Below are 21,580 nucleotides of genomic sequence, written 5' to 3' on the forward strand. Positions count from 1 at the left end.
TTTGTTTTAAACCTGCTGCCTATTCATTTCATTTGGTGATCCCTAGTTCTTGTGTTATGAGAAGGAGTAAATAACACTTCCTGATTTACTTTCTCCACACCAGTCCTCTTCAGTCTCTCTCTCGCTCCTGTTTCCTTCCGCCCTCAAGATGCGAAACTTGGTCACCACCCCATTCTTGGAGGCTCTCTCTCCCCATCACAGAACCAGCTCTGCCAGGGCCAGAAAGGCTGGATGCCAGTCAGGAAAATAAGCTTTATCCGCAACAAGTTATTGGACCCCATACAGGGTCAGTGGGAGAAATTTAAGGGCCTGGGTGAAGCCGGTCAGATTCGCTGATGGAATCATCCCTTTTGGCCTTAATCTTAATGATGACCGCAGCTCTGGGGTGTCCTCCCAGATACACGAGGAGCAGAGATGGGGAGGAGGAAGGGCTCACTGTGCAGTCAATTTCCTGCCTGTCCTCAGCGCTTTCCCTGAGGTCTCTCTCAATCACCTGGACTCTCTGATCAGGAGTTCCTGTCAGCAGCGTCTGGGGCTAGTCCTAGCTGGCGACCGTCCCCACCTTGGCAGGGCTTAGAGGGAGCTTTAATGAAGGTCAACACAGATCCGGCTGTTTCTCTGCAGGCAGCGTCAGGAATAAATCAATGGGAACATGGGGCTTCCGTCTGATAAAAGATTGATACAAGCAAGCGTGCTCTTCTCTAAAACTACTATTTATTAGATATTAAACGCACACACACACATGCCCGCAGTAGGTTTAGGACAACCCAGATAAAGTTAACCACAGTCTGAGATGGTTTTGAGTGATCACCAGCCGGGCTTCCAGGGGCCCTCTTTCCATCCAGCTGATGCGGGGTTTAGATGCCAGCTCCTTGCCCTAAGAAAAGCTCCCTCGGGCTTCTCCAAGGCGTTTACTTTCACCTAATCTTTTATGGCAAACTCTAACAAAGCACATAACCTATAGACTCCTCTACTGGGTCACCAATTCTCCTAATTTCAACCAACTGCTCGTTATCTCAAAACACTTCTAGTATTTCTAGCCATAACAACAATACGTCAGGGGCACTTCAAACCCAGGTCGCTGTGTTCACTTCCACAACTTTCTGTCCCATCCTCCCATTCTGGTTAACAGACTGCAAGCCTGCCGCTATCTGACCTTGTCTCACAAAGGCCGAAGATCATTCCTACCTAGGTGGTATTAGGGTTTCAGCCACAAAATCGCTGACGGCCGGGCTGTCACGTCCAGGGTATACGCAGGGCTGTCAAATTCCGGGGTAACAATCCTAGTGGATGATGATTGGGCCTTTACCACCTGGCACAACGGAGCTGTCTACAAGAAGGGTAAAGCTCATAAGAACGGCCAGATTGGGTCTTCTGACAGCGGCCGGTGCCAGGTGCTTCAGAGGGAATGAACAGAACAGGGCGATCATCGAGTGACCCATCCCTTGTCATCCAGTCCCAGCTTCTGGCAGCCAGAGGTTTAGGGACCTCTGGAGCAGGGGGTTGTATCGCTGACCATCTTGGTTAATAGCCATTGATGGACTCCTCCTCCATGAAATGATCTTTTTTTTTTTTTTTAACCCAGCTCATCTGTGCGGGAGACAGAGCTTTCTCTGAGACTCTGGAATGGACTCTCCTAGGAACTAAGGACCATCTCACACCTCACCACCTTCCACTCTGAAGGCAAGGTGCATTTATTTTCTAAATGTTGTCTCCTCTAACGGCAAATATGTACCAAGGAGTCTATTTGGAACCACCACCCGAAAGCGACACAAGCAGACAGCCCTACCAAAACGAGCCGCTCCGGTGCACAAGCTTCTCCCGCAGGGGAGAGGGCAAGACAACCGAGAACAACGTGAAGCTGAAAGGAGAGTGAAAGGTATTCAATCAGGCTGATACAATTTCACGTACCATGGTGTTGTGTGCAGTACAAGGGCCTAACAGAACAGAGACCCTGCACCTCAACCCCATAGCGATAACCAGAGACCTCTGATGGTAGAAACCACTTCCCCACAGGGCCAGAGGCTGGGCACCGGGGGGAGCCTCTTCCCACCTCTCCTGACCTCCACATCAGCACCACTTTAAAAAGGGAAAAGGAGGGGTTATGGGGCTGGATGTCTCTCGGACAGTGGGGAGGGGCGGGGCAGGAGGGACTAGGGCCGGAGGCCCCTTGCTGGAGGCTCCGTGGCCCTGCATCACCCTGCCCCAGAAAAGAGCAGCGAGAAGTCCTCCGGGCAGCCTAGAGTGACTGCAGAGGCGTGGCCAATCAGAGGGGGTGATGGAGCGACCAATCCGGGGCCAGAAGGGCCCTATATAAGACAAGCAGCAAGGTCAGTGCGGGCAGGCGGATGCCAGGGGGACTGTGCGCAGAGCCTGGCCAGGCCAGCGAGGGTACTGAGATGGGCCCCATAGGTCTGGTTGAAGTGGCTGGGTGGGAGTGCAGCTTCTGGCATGGGGCAAACTCAGCCTGGCATTAATGGGTTCACCTTCTTTCTTCCCTGACTGCCTCTCGTAGGCTTTCCCCTGCTCATGATTCTGGGAAACCTTCCCTTTATATCTTCCTGCCAATCTCCCATGTGGTTCTTCTGGCTCGGCTTTTCGCAGCTGAGGCGTCCCCCCCTCGTTCTTGCTCATCCTCCCGTCTCGGCTGCTGGGATGCGGGGAGGAGGGTTGCTCCCTGTGCCGAGGAGAAAGGAAACCTTGGCAAGTTGGGAAGAAACCAGATTAAATGGTTGGAGAGATGGGAGAAAAAACAACAGGACTTGAACCCACCAAACTGTGCCCCAGAGGGGAAGAGAGGAGGGGACCAATTCTGCTTCCACCTCCCATCTGAAAACTCAGGGGGAAAGGAGGTCAGAGAGGGAGCTGCTGCCAGGTGTCAGTGAGGATGGATGGGAAGCCATGAGCCATATGGATAGCACATCTGAGGGGGACAACCCTGAACTCCGAGAGCTCCCAGGGTCCCGGCTGTTTCCTGCAGGCCCTGAGATTTTTTTGGAGGGGGTTTAACTAATTTCTTACCTGCCCATGCCCTTCTCAGCATCTCCCTTTCCTCATAGCCCTGGAGATGCTTCGGGTGACCCCTAGCCCTTGTGAGTGCAAAGGGGGGTAAATAACACTCCCTCATTCATTTTCTCCACATGACTCATGGTTTTATAGATCTCGATCATATGCCCCCCTCAGTTGTCTCCCTTCTGAGGTGACCATTTCCGGTTCTTTTAATCTCCCCTCGCGCAGGCGTTTTCCGTACCCCTAATCACATTTGTTGCCCTTCGCTGTTCTTTTTCCAGTTCTGACGCATCTTTGTGGAGGTGGGCCAGGCTGTATTCAAGCTCATTTCTAAGCAGGGAAATCCTGGGGACAGCTCCTCTGGCGCTCCATATTTAATTATCTGCATCTCATCGTCCAAGGGACACCTAAACCACCTCTCTGTCCCAGAATGTAGCGACTCCAACCAGAGGGGGAACTTCCCTGGGTCACCATCTTACTGACAGAAGGGACCAGTGAAAATGAGACAATCGAAGGGAAGCCAGGGGTCAGGGAGCGTGAGCAAGTGGGATTCAACCTAGTAATGCATGGTAAGGGGGTCAGCAGTATCTCAGGGGGGATTAGATGGCAGGAAAGCACCTTGTGGGAAATCAGAGAATCTAATGAGTCAGGTGCAGTGGGAGGGAGTGTCGAAATCCCCCAGCCCTAGGGACAAGGCAAGGGAATTAGCCCCGATAATTCAGGAGCAACAGAATCTACGAGTGCTCGATGCCCAGAGGTCACCCAAATGGGACAGGGAGGAGGGCGAGGCCGCTCGTTGCGGTTCGTCCAGGGGCAAGGCACTCATCCTGGGGGCGAGAGTTAACAGTGGAACAGGGGTGTCCTGCCTTTCAGGGGAGCGCCTGTGTGCTGGGCTAAAGAGGGATTCTCCTGCTGTCTGTGGCCCAATTAATACTGAATTTATTCCATTCGTTAATTCAAGTGGCATGATGCCAACAAGGAAGACTGAGAGCCCCTCACACCTGGAGTCAAGCAGGGAAGCCATTAGGCTCCTGGAGAGGGGTTCCCATCTATGGATCACACGCAAGGGGCGGGGAGGGATAGCTCAGTGGTTTGTGCATTGGCCTGCTAAACCCAGGGTTGTAAGTTCAATCCTTGAGGGGGCCATTTAGGGATCTGGGCTGAAAATTGGGGATTGGTCCTGCTTTGAGCAGGGGGTTGGACTAGATGACCTCATGAGGTCCCTTCCAACCCTGATATTCTATGAGTCTATGACCGGTGATGGGGAAATTCAGGGGTAAGGGGAAATCCCTGGCCCCTTCCATGCCCTGTTGCTGGCAGAGAAGGGCCACCCCGTCTCCACCCCAGAAGCAGCTGTGTCTCAGGACTCCCGCAAACAGCCCCCACTAACCCCCTGCCCATTTGGGGGAATGATTCAGGACAATTTCCCGCAATCGCTGCATATCAAATGGGTGGGGGAATCCCCCCACATCAGAGATGATTTGAAATTGACATTTTGAGAACTGGGGAGAGAAATGGGGCAAACTCAGAGAAGGGGAAGCGAGAAAAGGTAGATAGTTTGAGAGAAAAGGGGGGAATCTACATGGATTTTATACACATTTTAGTTAGGGGGGAAAGGAGCAAAACTGGGGGAGAATTTTATCAGTATTAGAGAGAGAGAAGAGGCAAAATCTGAAGGGACTTTATGGCCCCCTTTCTCTCCCTGCTCCTCTCCCTGATTTCCAACAGAGACAGGGAAAGACACCGCATTTCCCCCAGTCCCTCCCCTGTTTTTCATCCCTTCACCGGGGCCTAGTGGGAGTCACACTAGCTACAGTTGAGGAACCAGGCAAGCGGACAGCTGGCCCAGCCCTCCATGCTAGTAGCTTTCTCACATATAGGGAGACGAATCAAGGTTGGAATTGATGTCATGTCTTCTTTCCCAGAGGGGCTCAATCTCTCTAAGGCCTGAGGGTTAAATGGCCATGTTCTACCAGCTGCCCTCCTCAAAAGGAAAGGGGGTGTCAGCATCTATAACAAGAACTGGTAGCAAAAATATGTAACAGAAAACCTACATGATGCATCCATCACGATGCTTAAAAATAAATGGAGACATCCTCTGACAGATGTCCTGTCTTTCCTTGGCAAATAAGAGAAGGGAAGAACTCAGTGACCCTTACAGTCTAACTGGGCAAAAGGTTATCCACCTTGTCTCCTCGAGTCGTTTTCCTTTTAATAGAAATTGATTTTGAAGCTCATCAAAATAAGTTCCGCTTGAAATACAAAAAATGAAAATCTGTACTGGGCCAATATTTGGTTCTGCAGTATTTCTCACACACGTTCTCCCACCCTAACCATTGAAGTGAGGTTTTCTATCAGAAATCCTGATGCAAAAGGGAGTATATTACATCAAATAAACTTTTCAGGATTAGCCACTGTTTTCCGCATTACTAGCAAACAAAACACAGGACAACTTCCAGTTTTCCAATATAATTAAGGTTGTCACACCTGGTTAACACAGGTAGCCTGATTCCGGGATAAGGAACTTCTCTTCTGGTCAGATCAATTGGTGACCCTATAACAATAATACACAACTCTCTATAATCAGGTAACATATTCAAAGATCACAGAAACTTGCCCTACGTCTTAGTTTTCCTTTAATTAGGACAGTCACTAAGTGAACCTTTGAGTCAAGTTGTGGTCCCACTCATGGGAGTTCGCAGATCTCCAGATCTTCTGCGGTGGGTGTTGGTGCCAAGGGGTCTCCTCTGGGGGAATGTTTGCATCTTGAGAAAAAACACCTTCCTTGTATTTTCACACTTTTTAATCTTTCAAAGTAGGAGGGCATAGAGGAGAAAGGTTGCAAACGCACACAACACAAGAGCAAAACCAAAATCTGGTCTACGCTGCAGTCCTATACTGGTATAACTGCATTGCTTCGGGGTGTGAAAAATCCACACCCCTGAACGACTTAGTTATACTGACCTAACGCCCCATATAGACCACACCATGTTGGCAGGAAAGCGTCTCTTGCTGACATAGCTCCCACCTCCTGGGGAGGTGGATTAACTGAGCGGATGTGAGAGCTCTCAGAGCTTCTTCCTTACAGCACTGCAGATGCAGCATTGTAAGTGTAGACAAGCCCTAAGAGACAAAAACAGAGAATCAGGACCCAATATGTGTGTATCCTACAGTCTGAAACTGGAGCCTGACACATGCATTCCCTCACTGGTTACCGTTATTTCCACTGCGCGAAAGTCCTCGTTACCCACTCAGGCAGCCAGTTTGGGATCCACGGGGAAGGAATGTCCTCTAAAGAACTCTCTCTCTTTCTCTGCCTCATTCAACTTTGGAGCCAAACAGTGAAGGATGATTGTGCTCCATCTAACCATGGGATCCTTTGGGACTGTAACCAGTGACACTGAACTAGGGAGTGGTGTTCTACAAACGATTTTCCTTGGGCTGTTGATTATCATAGTTTCCTTTATTGGGGTGAAAACCAAGAACTGGGGGTGTACTATTTCTAACCCACTTTTTTCTAAATCATTGGCCTGGATTATGGCACATTTACACGTCTCTGAAGTAGAATCCTTTACCAAACCACGCAAAAAAATCAACAATGTTAGTGCGGAACGGCTTCCCCAAACATGCCCCAATATTCTTTAATTAGGTGGCACCGTCTAGACTAGGAACTAGATATAGGCCTGGATCAGAATCTCTGTAAGTTACCAGAAGTGACATTTCTATTCAAAAACGGCTATTTTTCTGCAGCGATTCCATTTTTAACACTTGTTTCATTTTATACACATTTGTGGCTCCTACAAAGGATAAATTCAACAAAACCCCCCATTTCTATTTCTTCCACACACTGTATTGTGAAGGGCAGCATTTCCCATATCATAGGAAAGATCTTCTGTAGAGCCTAGGTTACAAATGCTCTGGGTACCGAATACATGGGCATTTTGCCTGGTTCCAAGTCACTTAGTGTGGAATTCTCTCCCCAGATCATCTGAGACAATATTGACTTAAACAATGGAACTACACTGTGATCAGATGCACTTCCTTCTGTTCAGTCTGCTGCTGTTCACCATTTCCGAGTGGAGATTTCAAATCACGGCTGTTTCTTTGTTAGCATGTCCAGTAAATGGGAGAGTTCTCTCCTGTTGACAGAACTGCATTTGAACTTTCTCCACATCATCAGGGAGAGGTGGGGAAAAAGCAACGCTGAAGTGAGAAGTAATGACTTTAGCAAATCATCATTTGTCTCAAAGTCTCCGGTAAATTTGAGCTACATCCTGTCAAACTAAACTAATATCCCATTGGGCGACTAAACATTCTTCAGGAGAGATAGAAACCCATGTCACAGAGAGATAGACTACATGACAACGAAAGTGTCAAGGGAAAATCCAGAGCAGGTTACACCTAATAACTCAGAATCAAGACAAGATTCTCCCATGACATTCTCCTCTGATCCATTCAAACCTGCTTCACTCAGCACTGTCTCGTTTTTGAGTGATGTTATAAAAGTTTTAGCATCCTCACAATGGGGGTGGGGGGAGGGGAGGAACAGCCCCCTTGCCAGAAGTGGCTTTGCCAATAGATGGAAACTGGAATTTAAACCCCAAATGTCCCACTGTCTTTGGGAACCATTTGAAGTCCCCTTCCAGGTCTTTGACACTTTCATCTCCAGCCATAGCGATTTAGGATTAAAGAAGTCAAAGCATCATCTCCAAGCGCAGACAGCTGGGAACACTGCATCAGACGGCACTTTGAGAAGTGGAGAGCTAGAATATGAAGAAGATAAACTCTGCATGGCTCAAACAGGAGGTAACCGTTCTGGAGTGATGGCGAAGGAGGGAATCTCCCCATCTCCTTCCAGTGTCACAGAGGCTGAAATGACACTTCCCCCCCGCAGCTCCTGCTTTTCACAAAATTTAAATATATTTTAAATGAAAATAAAAACTGTCCAAAAATAACTGCTCCTCAGTACAACCCAGAGCAACCTGTATCATTGGAGACTCTAACAGGACCTTTGCTATAGGTGGAACCGTCTAAATGTGATGCTCCCTGGTTCCTGGGAGGAGGGACGCACTCCCATTACTCGTGGGACAATGGAGTGGAGAGCAAGGTTCACCTCAACCCAGGATGAACGGCAAAAGGTCAAAATGGGCAACTCGTCTGGACAAGCTGCGGGATAACACTGATGCCAACGGTTCAAACAGCCTTACAGGTTACTATGTGGGAATTAGCAAAAGAAAAAAAAATGGCTAGATAGCCCTAGATGTTTTTATGGTGTTTTTCTCCCTTGCAGATTCTCTGATGAGACATAAAGGCTGAGCGCCGAGGGAAGGTTTTCCCGCACTCGCTGCATTCATAGGGTTTGTCTCCTGCGTGGATTCTCCGATGCTTAAGAAGGGTTGAGCTCTCAGTGAAGCTTTTCCCGCACTCACATTGATAGAGCCTTTCTGCCGTGTGGATTCTCTGGTGCGTTATAAGGTTTGAGCTGTGAGTGAATCTTTTCCCGCACTCACCGCATTCGTAGGGTTTCTCCCCTGTGTGGATCCTCTGATGTGTAATGAGGTTTGAGCTCCGAGTGAAGGTTTTCCCGCACTCAAAGCATACGTAGGGTCTCTCTCCCGTGTGGATTCTCTGATGATTGAGAAAGGCGGAGCGGTCAGTGAAGTTTGTCCCGCACTCACAGCATTCGTAGGGTCGCTCTCCCTTGTGCATTCTCTGATGCGTAGTAAGTTCTGAGCTCTGAGCGAAGCTTTTCCCGCACTCACAACACTGGTAGGGCCTCTCCCCGGTGTGGATTCGCTGATGCTGAATAAGGTTTGAGCTGGCAGTGAAGGTTTTCCCGCACTCGCAGCATTCATAGGGTTTCTCCCCTGTGTGGATTCTCTGATGCGTAATCAGGTGTGACCGTCGAATGAAGCTTTTCCCGCACTCACAGCATACATAGGGCCTCTCCCCTGTGTGAATTCTCTGGTGTGTAGTAAGATCTGAGCTCTGAGTGAAACTTTTCCCACACTCACTGCATTCATAGGGCCTCTCCCCGGTGTGGATCCTCTGATGCTGAATAAGGTTTGAGCTGGCAGTGAAGCTTTTCCCGCACTCACCGCACTCATAGGGCCTCTCCCCGGTGTGGATTCTCTTATGCGTAATCAGGTGTGACCGTCGAATGAAACTTTTCCTACACTCACGGCATTCATAGGGTCTTTCTCCCGTATGGATTCTCTGATGTGTAGTAAGGTCTGAGCTCTGAGTGAAGTTTTTCCCACACTCACTGCACTCATAAAGTTTCTCACCTGTGTGGATTCTGTGATGTGCCATAAGGTTTGAGTTCGGATTGAAGGCTTTCCCACCCTCACGGTATTCATAGCGTTTCGCACCTGTGTGGATTCTCTGATGCGTAATAAGGTGCGAGTGCCAAATGAAGGTTTTCCCGCACTCACAGCATTCAAAAGGTCTCTCTGCTCTGTGCGTTCTCTGATGTTTAGTAAGGGATGAGCAGTCCCGAAAGTTCTTCCCACACTCAGTGCATGTATTTTTTTTCGTTCCCCTGAGGATTTTTTGCTGGGCTGTGGTTTCTTTAAGGTCCTTGTGTGTTCCCTGACAGTAAATAAATGTACTCAATTTCTCATCTGGCTGGTTTCCCTGCTGTCTCTCTGGTCTGTGCTGAATCTCACAGGCTGTTCCCTGCTCACGACTCCTGGACACATTCCCTTTCGATCTTTGCGATAATGCTCCCTGTGATTCCACTTGCTCAGCATCTTCCTGCTGAGAATTCTGCTCCTCATTCTCACTCACCATCCCAGCACCTGCTGGGACAGAGAGAGAAACCTCAAACAGGGATGGGAAGGGGAAGACCAAACCAAAATAAGTGCTGGAGAGAGGTCAAATAAAAACCAGGAACTGAATTCCCCCAAAGGGAATCAATTCAGCCTTCACATCCCATCTAAATTCTCAGCGGGAAGGGAAGAAGCTACTGACAGGTGTCAGTTAGAATCTGTAGGAAGCCATGAGCTATATCTTCCCTGGGGATATGACGTTTGCTGGGGACAATCCTGAACTCAGAGAGCTCCTAAGATCTTTGTAGAGGATCCCAGATGTTTCCTTCAGGCACTTTCAGACTCTGAATAGGTTTTATGTTTCCTCACCTGTGCAGGGATCTCTCAGGATCTCCCTTTCCTCTGAACCCTGGAGGTCTGGGACCCACGGCTCTGCCCCTTGTTCCAGCTGGGAGATCACATCAGGTCTGAAAACGGGAAACCCTGCTCAGATGAAAGAAAACAAATGAGATCAGGTGAATTCCTAAGATGTTGTCATTAATTTTTTTTTTAATTAAGCCCCAGTCCTTAGTAACCAATAAAGTCCAGATCCAGGTCCCCAGGTCCTCAAAGGTGCAGAACACTCTGCAAATGAGGATGTATCTGCTGTGAACACGCAGACAGACACTGTGTGACAGTTTGTACCCCTATGTTCACTCTTCTACAAAATTATGATCTATTTTGTACAAAGTACGCCTTGCCAGGTATCATTTGGAAACGCATAATCAGCAAACATTATCGTCCTGTTAAAATGTGTAGCAATACCGTGTATGTACAGTTATGAGATTTTACTGTAGGATGTTAGTGAAAATACGTTTCAATCCTGGGGAACACCCACAGACAGCAAGGCTGGCCCCTGGTCAAATAGTCATTCTCCAGCGGGGGGGGGGAAGGTGTGAACAAGAAATTTACATTCCATCACAGGGATGGCTTGAAGCTCACATCCACAGCCCATCTCCATGACTCAGCTGAGAATTGAAGACGTTTTTAGCACATAGGACTGAATTATAAAAAGAGGAGGGGAAAACAGGAGAGATTCTCTCTGGCCCTGTCTACACTACCAATTTTTGTCGACAATAGTGATGTTGACACCCAAAAGTCAACATAAAAAAACCCCAGAATCTCATGCTGACACTTGCTTCCTCTGTCGGCAGCACGCGTCCACGGTTGGGGCACCATCATCAACAGTGTGAGCAATGCACTGTGGGTACCTATCCCACCGTCCAACTCGAAACCTTCTGTTGCTACGTGTTGCGGGAAGGCGGGGCAGATCGTGGCGCATCTTGCGACCGGGCTCTATGCATTGCCTTCTGTCCCACAGGCTTCTGGCTTTCTTTTGCGGCATTTTTCAATGGCCCTTCTTTGCTGTGCACCCCGGCATCTTTGTGAGAAGGGATGGATCCTGCCCTGCTCTCCCATGCTCTGTTAACTGTCACGAAGACATTGCGGATGGCAGTGCGGTTAATCGTCAAGTTCCTAACTGAAGAAGACTCTTGGGTGCCTGACATGCTTCATGATATGGATAGGAGCAACTTTAGATTGCTTTTGGCATTCACAGAACAGCTGCAGAGGGTAGACCGTCACTTTTGGGCTCGGGAAACAAGCACTGAGTGGTGGGATCGTATCGTCGTGCAGGAGTGGGATGAAGAGCAGTGGCTAGAGAACTTTCAAATGCGGAAAGCCACCTTCCTGGAACTGGGTGCGGAGCTCGCCCCAGACCTGCAGCACAAGGATACCAGAATGAGAGCTGCCCTATCGATAGAGCAGCGTGTGGCAATCGCTGTGTGGAAGCTGGTGACGCCAAACTGCTACCGATCGGTCATGAATCAATTTGGAGTCGAGAAGTAGATCGTTGGGGCTGCATTAATGCAAGTGTGCAGGGCAATTAATCATATCCTGCTATGAAGGACTGTGTCCGTGACTATGGGAAATGTGCGTGAAATAGTGGACAGCTTTGCAGAAATGGGTTTCCCTAACTGTGGAGGGGTGATAGATGGCACACACATTCCAAATGAGGCAGCAGACCACCTTGTGATGGAGTACATCAATAGGAAGGAGTCCTTCTCCATGGTGTTGCAGGAGCTTGTGGATCACCATGGGCGTTTTACTGACATCAATGCAGGGTGATCTGGGAAGATGCATGACGCACGCATCTTGAGGAACACCGGCCTGTACAGAAAGCTGCAAGCACGGACTTTCTTTCCAGACCAGAAGATCACAGTGGGCGATGTGGAAATGCCTATAGTGATCCTGGGAGACCCAGCGTATGCCTTACAGCCATGGCTCATGTAACCTTACACGGGACACCTAGGAGTGGTTCAGCAACAGGCTGAGGTGGTGTTGGATGACAGTTGAATGTGCCTTTCACAGATTGAAGGCACGCTAGCGATGCCTTTATGACAGGTTAGACATTAATGAGGATAATATTCCCATGATCATAGCTCTGTGATTGCACGTTGCATAACCTTTGTGAAGCTAAAGGTGAAAGGTTTGCTAGTGGGTGAAGTGCTGAGGCAGACCACTTGGCCGCTGATTTTGAGCGGCGAGATACCAGGGCTATCAGAGGAGCCCAGAGGGGAGGAATTCAAGTCAGGGAGGCTTTGAGGCAACACTTTGAAAATGAGAACTAGTAATGTATCTCTCTGTCAGAGGTGCTTCAATGTTACTTTACATGTCATTTTCCTGGGAAGTAATGCTGAGATTTGGGGCCTTACATTCCAGGAAGCCAATGATTAAAATGTCGGCTTATGTACTGGACGTGCCCACTATCCCAACGTGTAGAAAACAAATAAAGATGAGTTACCGTTCAAAACCTTCGCTTTTATTGCACTGGAAACAGCGCACACAGACACACAAAGATGCTTGGCTGGGAAAGGAGGAAGCCAGACAGCTTCGTGTTGGTGGCCCATCAAAGAACATTTAACTCTCAGAATGGACCATAGAAGAAACTCATTTGACCCTGATGACTAACAGCAGACACATTTTTAAACAACTAACAAAATCATCCACAGCACAGCTTTGGTGGTAACGGGGGACTTCAACTCCCCAGATGTCTGTTGGGAAAATAACACAGCAGGGCACAAATTAGCCAGTAAATTCTTGGAATGTATTGGAGACAATTTTTTATTTCAGAAGGTGGAGGAAGCTACTGGGGGGAGGCTGTTCTAGATTAGATTTTGACAAATAGGGAGGAACTGGTGGAGAATTTGGAAGTGGAAGGCAGCTTGGGTGAAAGTGATCATGAAATGATAGAGGTCATGATTCTAAGGAATGGTAGAAGGGAAAACAACAAAATAAAGACAATGGATTTCAAGAAGGCAGACGTTCGCAAACTCAGGGAGTTGGTAGGTAAGATCCCATGGGAAACAAGTCTAAGGGGAAAAGCAATTTAAGACAATTGGCAGTTTTTCAACGAGACATTATTAAGGGCACAAGAGCAAGCTATCTCACTGCATAGGAAAGACAGGAAGTCTGGCAAGAGACCACCCTGGCTTAACCAGGAGATCTTCAATCATCTGAAATCCAAAAGAGGATCCTACAAAGAGTGGAAACTAGGTCAAATGACAACGGATTAATATAAACAAATAACACAAGTATGTAGGGACAAAATTAGAAAGGCCAAGGCACAAAACAAGATTAAACTAGCTAGAGACATAAAGGGTAACAAGAAAACATTCTACAAATACATTAGAAGCAAGAGGAAGACCCAGGACAGGGTAGGCCCATTACGCAATGGGGGGGGGGGGGGAAATAACAACAAAAAATGTGGAAATGGAAGTGCTAAATGACTTTTTTGTTTCAGTTTCCACCAAAACGGTTAGTAGCGACTGGACGTTTAACATAGTGAATGCCAGTGAAAATGAGGGAGGATCAGAGGCTGAAATAGGGAAAGAACAAATTAAAAATTACTTAGACAAGTTAGATGTCTTCAAGTCACCAGGACCTGATGAAATGCATCCTGGAACACGCAAGGAGCTGACTGAGGAGGTATCTGAGCCATTAGCGATTATCTTTGAAAAGTCATGGAAAACAGGAGAGATTCCAGAGAACTGGAAAAGGGCAAATCTAGTGCCCATCTATAAAAAGGGAAATAAGGACAGCCTGGGGAGTTACAGACCAGTCAGCTTAACTTCTGTACCTGGAAAGATAATGGAGCAAATAATTAAGCCATCAATTTGCAAACACCTAGAAGGGTGATAAGTAACAGTCAGCATGGATTTGTCAAGAACAAATCATGTTAAAATCAACCTGATAGCTTTCTTTGACAGGGTAACAAGCCTTGTGGTTAGTGGGGAAGCGGTAGATGTGGTATATCTTGACTTTAGTAAGGCTTTTGATATTGTCTCACATGACTGTCTCATAAAAAAATTCGGGAAATACAACCTAGATGGAGCTACTATAAGATGGATGCATAACTGGTTGGGAAATTGTTCCCAGAGAGTAGTTATCCGTGGTTCACATTCCAGGTGGAAGGGCATAGTGAGTGGGGTCCGGCAGGGATCAGTTCTGGGTCCAGTTCTGTTCAATATCTTCATCAATGATTTAGATAATGGCATAGAAAGTACACTTATAAAGTTTGCAGATGATACAGAGCTGGGAGGTGTTGCGAGTTCTTTGGGGGATAGGATTAAAATTCAAAATGATCTGGACAGACTGGAGAAACGGTCTGAAGTAAACAGGATGAAATTCAAGAAGGACAAATGCACAGTACTCCACTTAGGAAGGAACAATCAGTTGCACACATACACAATGGGAAATGACTGCCTAGGAAGGAGTACTGCGGAAAAGGGTCTGGGGGTCATAGCAGATCACAAGATAAATATGAGTGAACAGTGTAACGCTGTTACAAAAAAAGCAAACATCATTCTGGGATGTATTAGCTTGTCGGCTGTACTCCGCTCTGATTAGGCCTCAACTGGAGTATGGTTTCCAGTTCTGGGGCCACATTTCAGGAAAGATGTAGACAAATTGTAAAACGTCCAGTAAAGAACAATAAAAATGATTAATGGCCTAGAACACATGACCTATGAGGGCAGATTGAAAAAACCGGGTTTGTTTAGTCTGGAGAAGAGAAGACTGAGCAGGGACATAATAGTTTTCAAGTACATAAAAGATCATTAGATAATAAGACAGAAAATATCGTATTGCCTCAATATAAATCCATGGTACGCCCACACCCTTGAATATTGCGTGCCGTTCTGATTGCCCCATCTTAAAAAAGATATATTGGAATTAGAAAAGGTTCAAAAAAGGGCAACAAAAATGATGAGGGGTCTGGAACGGCTTCCGAATGAGGAGGAATTAAGAAGGCTGGGACTTTTCAGCTTGGAAAAGAGACAACAAAGGGGGAATATGAGAGAAGTTTATAAAATCATGACTGGTCTAGAAAAAGTAGATAAGGAAGTGTTGTTTGCTACTTCTCATAACACAAGAACTAGGGGTCATCCAACGAAATTAACAGGCAGCAGGTTTAAAACAAAGAAAAGGGAGTATTTCTTCAAACGACGCACAGTCGACCTGTGGAATTTCTTGCCAGAGGATGGTGTGAAGTCCAAGAATATAACAGGGTTCAAAAATGAACTAGATAAGTTCATGGAGGTCAGGTCCATCAATGGCTATTAGCCAGGATGGGCAGGGATGGTTTCCCTAGCCTCTGTTTGCCAAAAGCTGGGAATGGGAGAGAGAGGACGGATCACTTGATGATTCCCTGTTCTGTTCATTCCCTCTGGGGCACCTGGCACAGGACACTGGGCTAGATGGACCTTTGATCTGACCCAGTATGGCTGTTCTTATGTTACAAAGAGGAGGGAAAAAAATTGTTCTTCTTAACTACTGAGGATAGGACAAGAAGCAATGGGCTTAAATTGCAGGAAGGGCGGTTTAGGTTGGACGTTAGGAAAAATTTCCTACCTGTCAGGGTGGTTAAGCCCTGGAGTAAATTTCCCAGGACGTTTGTGGAATCTCCATCGTTGGGGATTTTTAAGAGCAGGCTGGACAAACACCTGCCAGGGATGGTCTAGATAATACTTAGTTCTGCCATGAGTGCAGGGGACTGGACTAGACGACCTCTCGAGGTCCCTTCCAGTCCTACCGTTCTGTGATTAGCCTCCAAGTGACCGGTGGTTTGCCCCGGTCAGTTAGCGAGTATTTTAAGAGCATGTGACTTGCTCAGGTGACCCTGGACTCCATCTTGTCCCTGTCATTTTCTACAGACTTAGACGGAGGGCTTTGTCTGGGACAGTAGAATTCCGTCCACACACGAGAGGGTATAAAAGACTGTGGATTTTGTCTTCTTTTCCTGTTTCATTTCTTGGGACTGGACTGCTAACAAGGAAGCTTTAAACAAGGACTGATGACCCGCAGGCTGTTTGGGTAATTTCCAGAGACGACTTTTGCTAACTAGCAGTTTATTCCATCTCTGCTTCAAACCTGATACAAGACCTTTGCAAATGTATATATGTGTGTGTGTGTGTGTGATTTCCTTAACCTTTTAACTTTTTCTTTTCTCTTATAAATAAACCTTTAGATGTTCGCTATTAAAAGACTGGCAACAATGTGATTCTTGGGTAAGATCTGAGTTATAGATTGAGCTGGCTGCATGGCTGATCTTCTGAGATCAGAAGAACCCTTTGATGACATGGGTTGTCAATATCCACTACTCATAAGGTCGAGTGTCTGTGTGGCGAAGTAGATGCTGCAATGCTTAAGGAGATTGCCTTTTTGACGACTGTGTGGGGAGACAAACGTTTGCTTTTGTTACTGCCTTGGTACATCCAATGGTAGAATAACCACCGGTTTGGGGTGGAGTCTGCCCTATTTCTCAGCAGTTTGTCCTGAATCTGGTGTTCTCAGCGGGGACCCACGGAGGCACAGTGACACCAGGACCTCAGCACTGTTAGATGTCAGGAAAGCACATATTGCAGAATTAGGGAACCTAGTGAGTCAGGTGTAATGGGAAGGAGCATAAAAATCTCTGGGTGTGGAGAATGCTGGGAAATTAGATTCTATAATTCAGGAGCAACATATTCTAATTAGTCTGGAAAAGCAGAATGTGAAAAATAAGAATCAGGCCAGGTGACTTCAGGAACGATGGAGCCCAAGATCCAAGGAGCCTGCAGAGAAGAGAGATTGTGGCTATTGCACATGGTGATGGGGGAGCAGGACTCTCCATGTCTCAAGAAGTTTCACTACCAACTTTCACACGCTGGGGGGGCAATCCGGAGCAGTGAGGAGTTGTGTCATCTGTAATCCTGGGTGACTTTCAGTGTTCTGCTGCTGGAGCTCCCTTGTCTGGATGCTCCCAGCCAGCATTCAAGGACGCACTGAATGTCTGTGAGATAAATAACCCTGGACCAGCAGCCTGCTTCTTACACCCTGGCAGATTCCGGCTTCCAGCAGCCTTGGATACACTTGGTAAGAAATAGCAACATCTGAATTTTCCCCAAATCATGTGCTCTGCAATGGCTACTTTTCCCTGAACCATTCAGAGGAATAATAAGGATTCTTTGCTAATCAAGAGAGACAAATGGTACCACTTATTACTTGAACTAGAGTTAGCTATCTACATAAGAATGTAAGAGCGGCCAGACTGGGTCAGACCAATAGTCCAGCTAGCCCAGGGTCCTGTCTTCCGGCAGCGGCCAGGGCCAGGTGCCCCAGAGGGAATGAACAGAACAGGGAATCGCCCAGTGATCCATCCCCTGTCGCCCATTCCCAGCTTCTGGGAAACAAACAAAAGGAAGTATTTCTTCACACAATGCAGAGTCAACCTGTGGAACTCCTTGCCAGAGGAGGTTGTGAAGATCAAGACTATAACAGGGTTCGAAAAAGAACTAGATAAATTCATGGAGGATCGGTCCATCAATGGTTATTAGCCAGGATGGATAGGGATGGTGTCTCTAGCCTCTGTTTGCCAGAAGCTGGGAACGGGAGAGAGAGAGGACGGATCACTTGACGATTCCCTGTTCTGTTCTTTCCCTCTGGGCACCTGGCATTGGCCACTGTTGGAAGACAGGACACGGGGCTGGATGGACCTTTGGTCTGACCCAGTCTGGCCGCTCTTATGAGACAGACCAGGAAGGGGACAGGCTGCACTAGCCTGCTCCCTGATTTTGACACCCACTCCCCTTCATCCCACTGCTCTCAACCACTCTGCTCTCATCCCACCGCCCCCGGAGCACCTGCTCCTTGTGTTTTTTCCTTCCCTCCCATTGCCACTGCCTTCCTCACTACAGGCTCCCCCAAATTTCCCACTGCCCAATCGTTTTCCAACTCACCTTTCCACTGCCCCAAGTCTTCTTTGCTTCTGACTCCCAAGAGCTCCTCTTCCCTCCCTCCCATTGCTAGTTCCCCCATTTCCTGGAGCAAACACTACCCAGCCCCCACCTACCCGCTACTCCCCCCCTCCAACTCCTCGGCATGCTAACTCAACTCCTTCCCAGATCTTCCAGCCCCCCACTGCCCCCAGACGTCCCAGCTCACAGGAACTCTTCACCCCAAACCTACCCCCCACCAGCCTACCACCGACTGGCCACTCCCCTGCTCTCTCCCCCACTGCTTGGACCTGCCAATTATTGTTATTTATTATTTGTATTACTGTAATGCTCATATTCTCAGTCGTTGACCAGGATCCTGTTGGTACCGGTTATTAAATATTAATACTTTTAGTTCAACAAAGAGTCTCTCTGAATTCTAAGGCCCAGAACACCGACCCTTGACCGGTAAGTGACCAGGTTCAGGAATGTTCTCTATTATTCTATATTTTAACAGTCTTGCACACCTTCCATGTCTATACAACTGCAGATAAGCTTGGAAACCCTCTCTTTAACACATATCCATAATGCTGGCATAAGCACATATAGACTTGGGAAACTAATAAGGGATGAACGTTACAGCAGATATTTCCTGTCGGGGAAATCAACAGGGAAGGATGATTGTGGGGTAAGAAGGACCCACTGAGAGATGTTATCTTGAAGAACTGTTAGTTCTCCCAGCTGTACACGATCATGCCTTCACACATAAATCAGGTAAACTGAGAATGTACAGAAACGACACCAGGACATATGGTTCTGGGAGAATATTCTTGGCAATGAGGTTTCCTTTGTCCGAAACCCTCTATAAGGATACCGATATGGGAATTTAGTTGGGGGGAACGAACACTGCACGTCCCCTCCGGATGCCGGAGCGACACAGATCCAGCTCTTAGTCTGACAACAAAGGGTGGTAATGTACCTATTTCTGTCTGTACTCTGTATACTGCTGTACTTATCTCCGATTGATGATCTTAGATTAAATAATTCCAACTGAGCCGGTTATTCTGACAACCTTGAGTCATTAACTCAGACACGCAACAGTCCCACGGTGCTGGAGATTCTACAGACACAGGACAAAAAACTGCCCCCAAGAGCTGACAATGTAATGCGAAGACAAGAGACAGATGGGCTCAGACAGACAGACGGGGGAGGTGTCCCAATTTGTACACAGAGCCAGATGCTAATGAAGAGCTTGTGAAAACTGCGAGAGAGGGAATTTACACACACACAAAGCAGCAGCAGGATCCGGTCTATGAATGGCACGTTGAAGTACATTTGGACGTACAGGGGCACACCCTGCATCTTCCAGCATGGCGGCAAGCAGACAGCATGTTTTGTCTCACCAACAGACAATAAGCATTTTGCACGAGCATTTACAACACATGAGAGGATCGAGTTCTTAAGTGTGGGTCCTAGGAACCGTGCTCTCATTGTACTTGAGTGTCGTTTTCCCCAATACCTCTGCTTGCCGTCACTTACAATTCGAGACTTCATTCGATAAACATTTCCTTGTTTTCACTCTAAACACATCTAAGTGCTGGGTTAAGTGGATCACTGATGGGAAGGGTCACTCTGAAGCTGCTATAGCTGTGAATACTGTGAGCGTCCAACGGAACAGGGGCTGGACTCTCCAGGGAGACACTCAGAGGGCCCAGCAGTTTGTGTGAGTCTATCGCGTCCCTGCTGGGAATATTTTGAAGTGCTGTAAAATCCACATGCAGCCTCGGACGTGGTCTGCTCTTGAAAGTTTTGCCGCGGTAGCTCAATTGTTTCGGGCGATGAAAAATCACTTTCCCTCCCGCTCCCTTCCCCTGCAAATCCAACCTATCTATGCTGGCAAAAGCTCAAGTGTAGACAGAGGTAGAGTGGCAAAAAGTCCACTACAGAAAATGAAGGAAACCACATGCCCAGAAACTACTTTACTACAGAGTTAAGGGTGCCCAGAGCTGTCTCCTGCCTTTCACCATATGGACGGTGGCTAAACATAAACCTCTGCAAAGCAGAAAATGAAGTTAACATACACACTACCCCTGCAATGCATCCTTAACTGTGCTCCCAACCCTGCAGCTGGTAAGAGCCACTGGGAACGGTTCTGTCAAGGTGCTGGAAAGGTGAGCAAACGACCACGGGAACTGGAGAATTCTCCCTCTGTTGAAGTCTTCGTGTCAAGGCTGGATGCCTTTTTGAATAGGATTTAGTCAAACACAAGGTGTTCAGCTCAGGACAGCCGTAACTGGATGAAATTCTATTGCCCGAGTTATTGTGACTTTCCATGCCTTGGGGGAGCGCCCGGCAACCCCCATATTCCTCATTTATATATAATTGCATATTGCATATAAAGCAGGCCGTGTGAGGTATCAAGAAAAAGGTTATGATCTGCTGAAAGCCACTGCTCTATCTAAATGTGTCTCTCTTCAGTGCATATGAAGTTATGAGAATTGTGTTGTGTGGTTGTAACTAAAACACGCTGTGGGTTTGGGAGGTGCCCAGATACTAGCTTTCCTGAGGCAATGACAAGGGAGGTAACCAACACCCGGGTGGGCGCTGAACAGAAATCACCAGCCACTGTCCAACAAGGGAGCTATAATGCAATGGCTCACCTGCATGAGGCCACACCAGGAGAATTGCTGAACCTTGCCTGGGGACTCAGCAATGCCCCCAGACATGCCTGGGCTTGTGTTCTCCAAGCACCTGGACTAAGGGTATAAAACAGAACACAGGGGCCACTTGCCTGGCCTTTCTCCTGCCCCCACCTATGCTGCAAACAACAAACACGCTCAGAAGTTTGAAGACACCAACAGAGGAGACTGGCCCAGGTTTAAGGGACAAACCTGTGTCCTATGAACTGCAATATCCAGTGGGGTGAGAAAACCTGCTTAATCCAGTTGTTGCCCTGTCTAATAGGGTTGAGAGTTTAGACTGCGTGCTGGTATTTTATTTTGGTAACCACTCTGACTTTTTGCCTATCACTTATAGTCACTTAAAAATCTATCTTCTGTAGCCAATAGATTTGTTTGACTGTTTATCTTTACCAATGAGTTTCCCTGAAGCGTATGGTAAATCTGCTCAGGTTTTGCAAAGGCTGGTATGTGTCCACTTTCCACTGACGAAGTGGGGAACCAATTAATAAATTTGCATTGCTCGTCTTGAGCAGTGCAAGACGGTATATTCCCGAGGTACGAGGCTGGGAGCGGGGGCGGGGATTTGGCTGGTGCCGGTCTCTGTGCGATTCGTGAGTGGCTCTGGGAGCGTTCATGCAGCCTAGCTGGGTGTAGGGTCTCCACATCAGGTTGTGCTGAGTGATCACAGCGCCTGGAGGGGTTTGCTGCTGGTCACCGGCGAGGCTTTGCGAGGGACAACCCAGGCCGGAGACAGTTCAGGGGGCAAAGTGATCCCACAGTCCCAGGCTGCACCCTGGGGGTCCCGTCACAGTTGTACAGGAGATCAGAC

At 47.7% G+C, this 21,580-nt stretch overlaps 1 protein-coding gene across 1 annotated transcript in view; it reads right to left on the reverse strand.

Moving 5' to 3' along the window:
- The window catches only part of LOC144258328 (uncharacterized), a 119,256-nt gene that overhangs the window by 9,287 nt on the left and 88,389 nt on the right, over positions 1–21,580 (reverse strand). The window contains 2 exon segments of the mRNA XM_077806811.1: positions 8,331–9,812; positions 10,149–10,262. Coding sequence (XP_077662937.1) covers positions 8,331–9,812; positions 10,149–10,262 — 1,596 coding nt within the window.

Source organism: Eretmochelys imbricata, chromosome 28, assembly GCF_965152235.1.
Source record: "Eretmochelys imbricata isolate rEreImb1 chromosome 28, rEreImb1.hap1, whole genome shotgun sequence".
NCBI lineage: Eukaryota > Metazoa > Chordata > Testudines > Cheloniidae > Eretmochelys > Eretmochelys imbricata.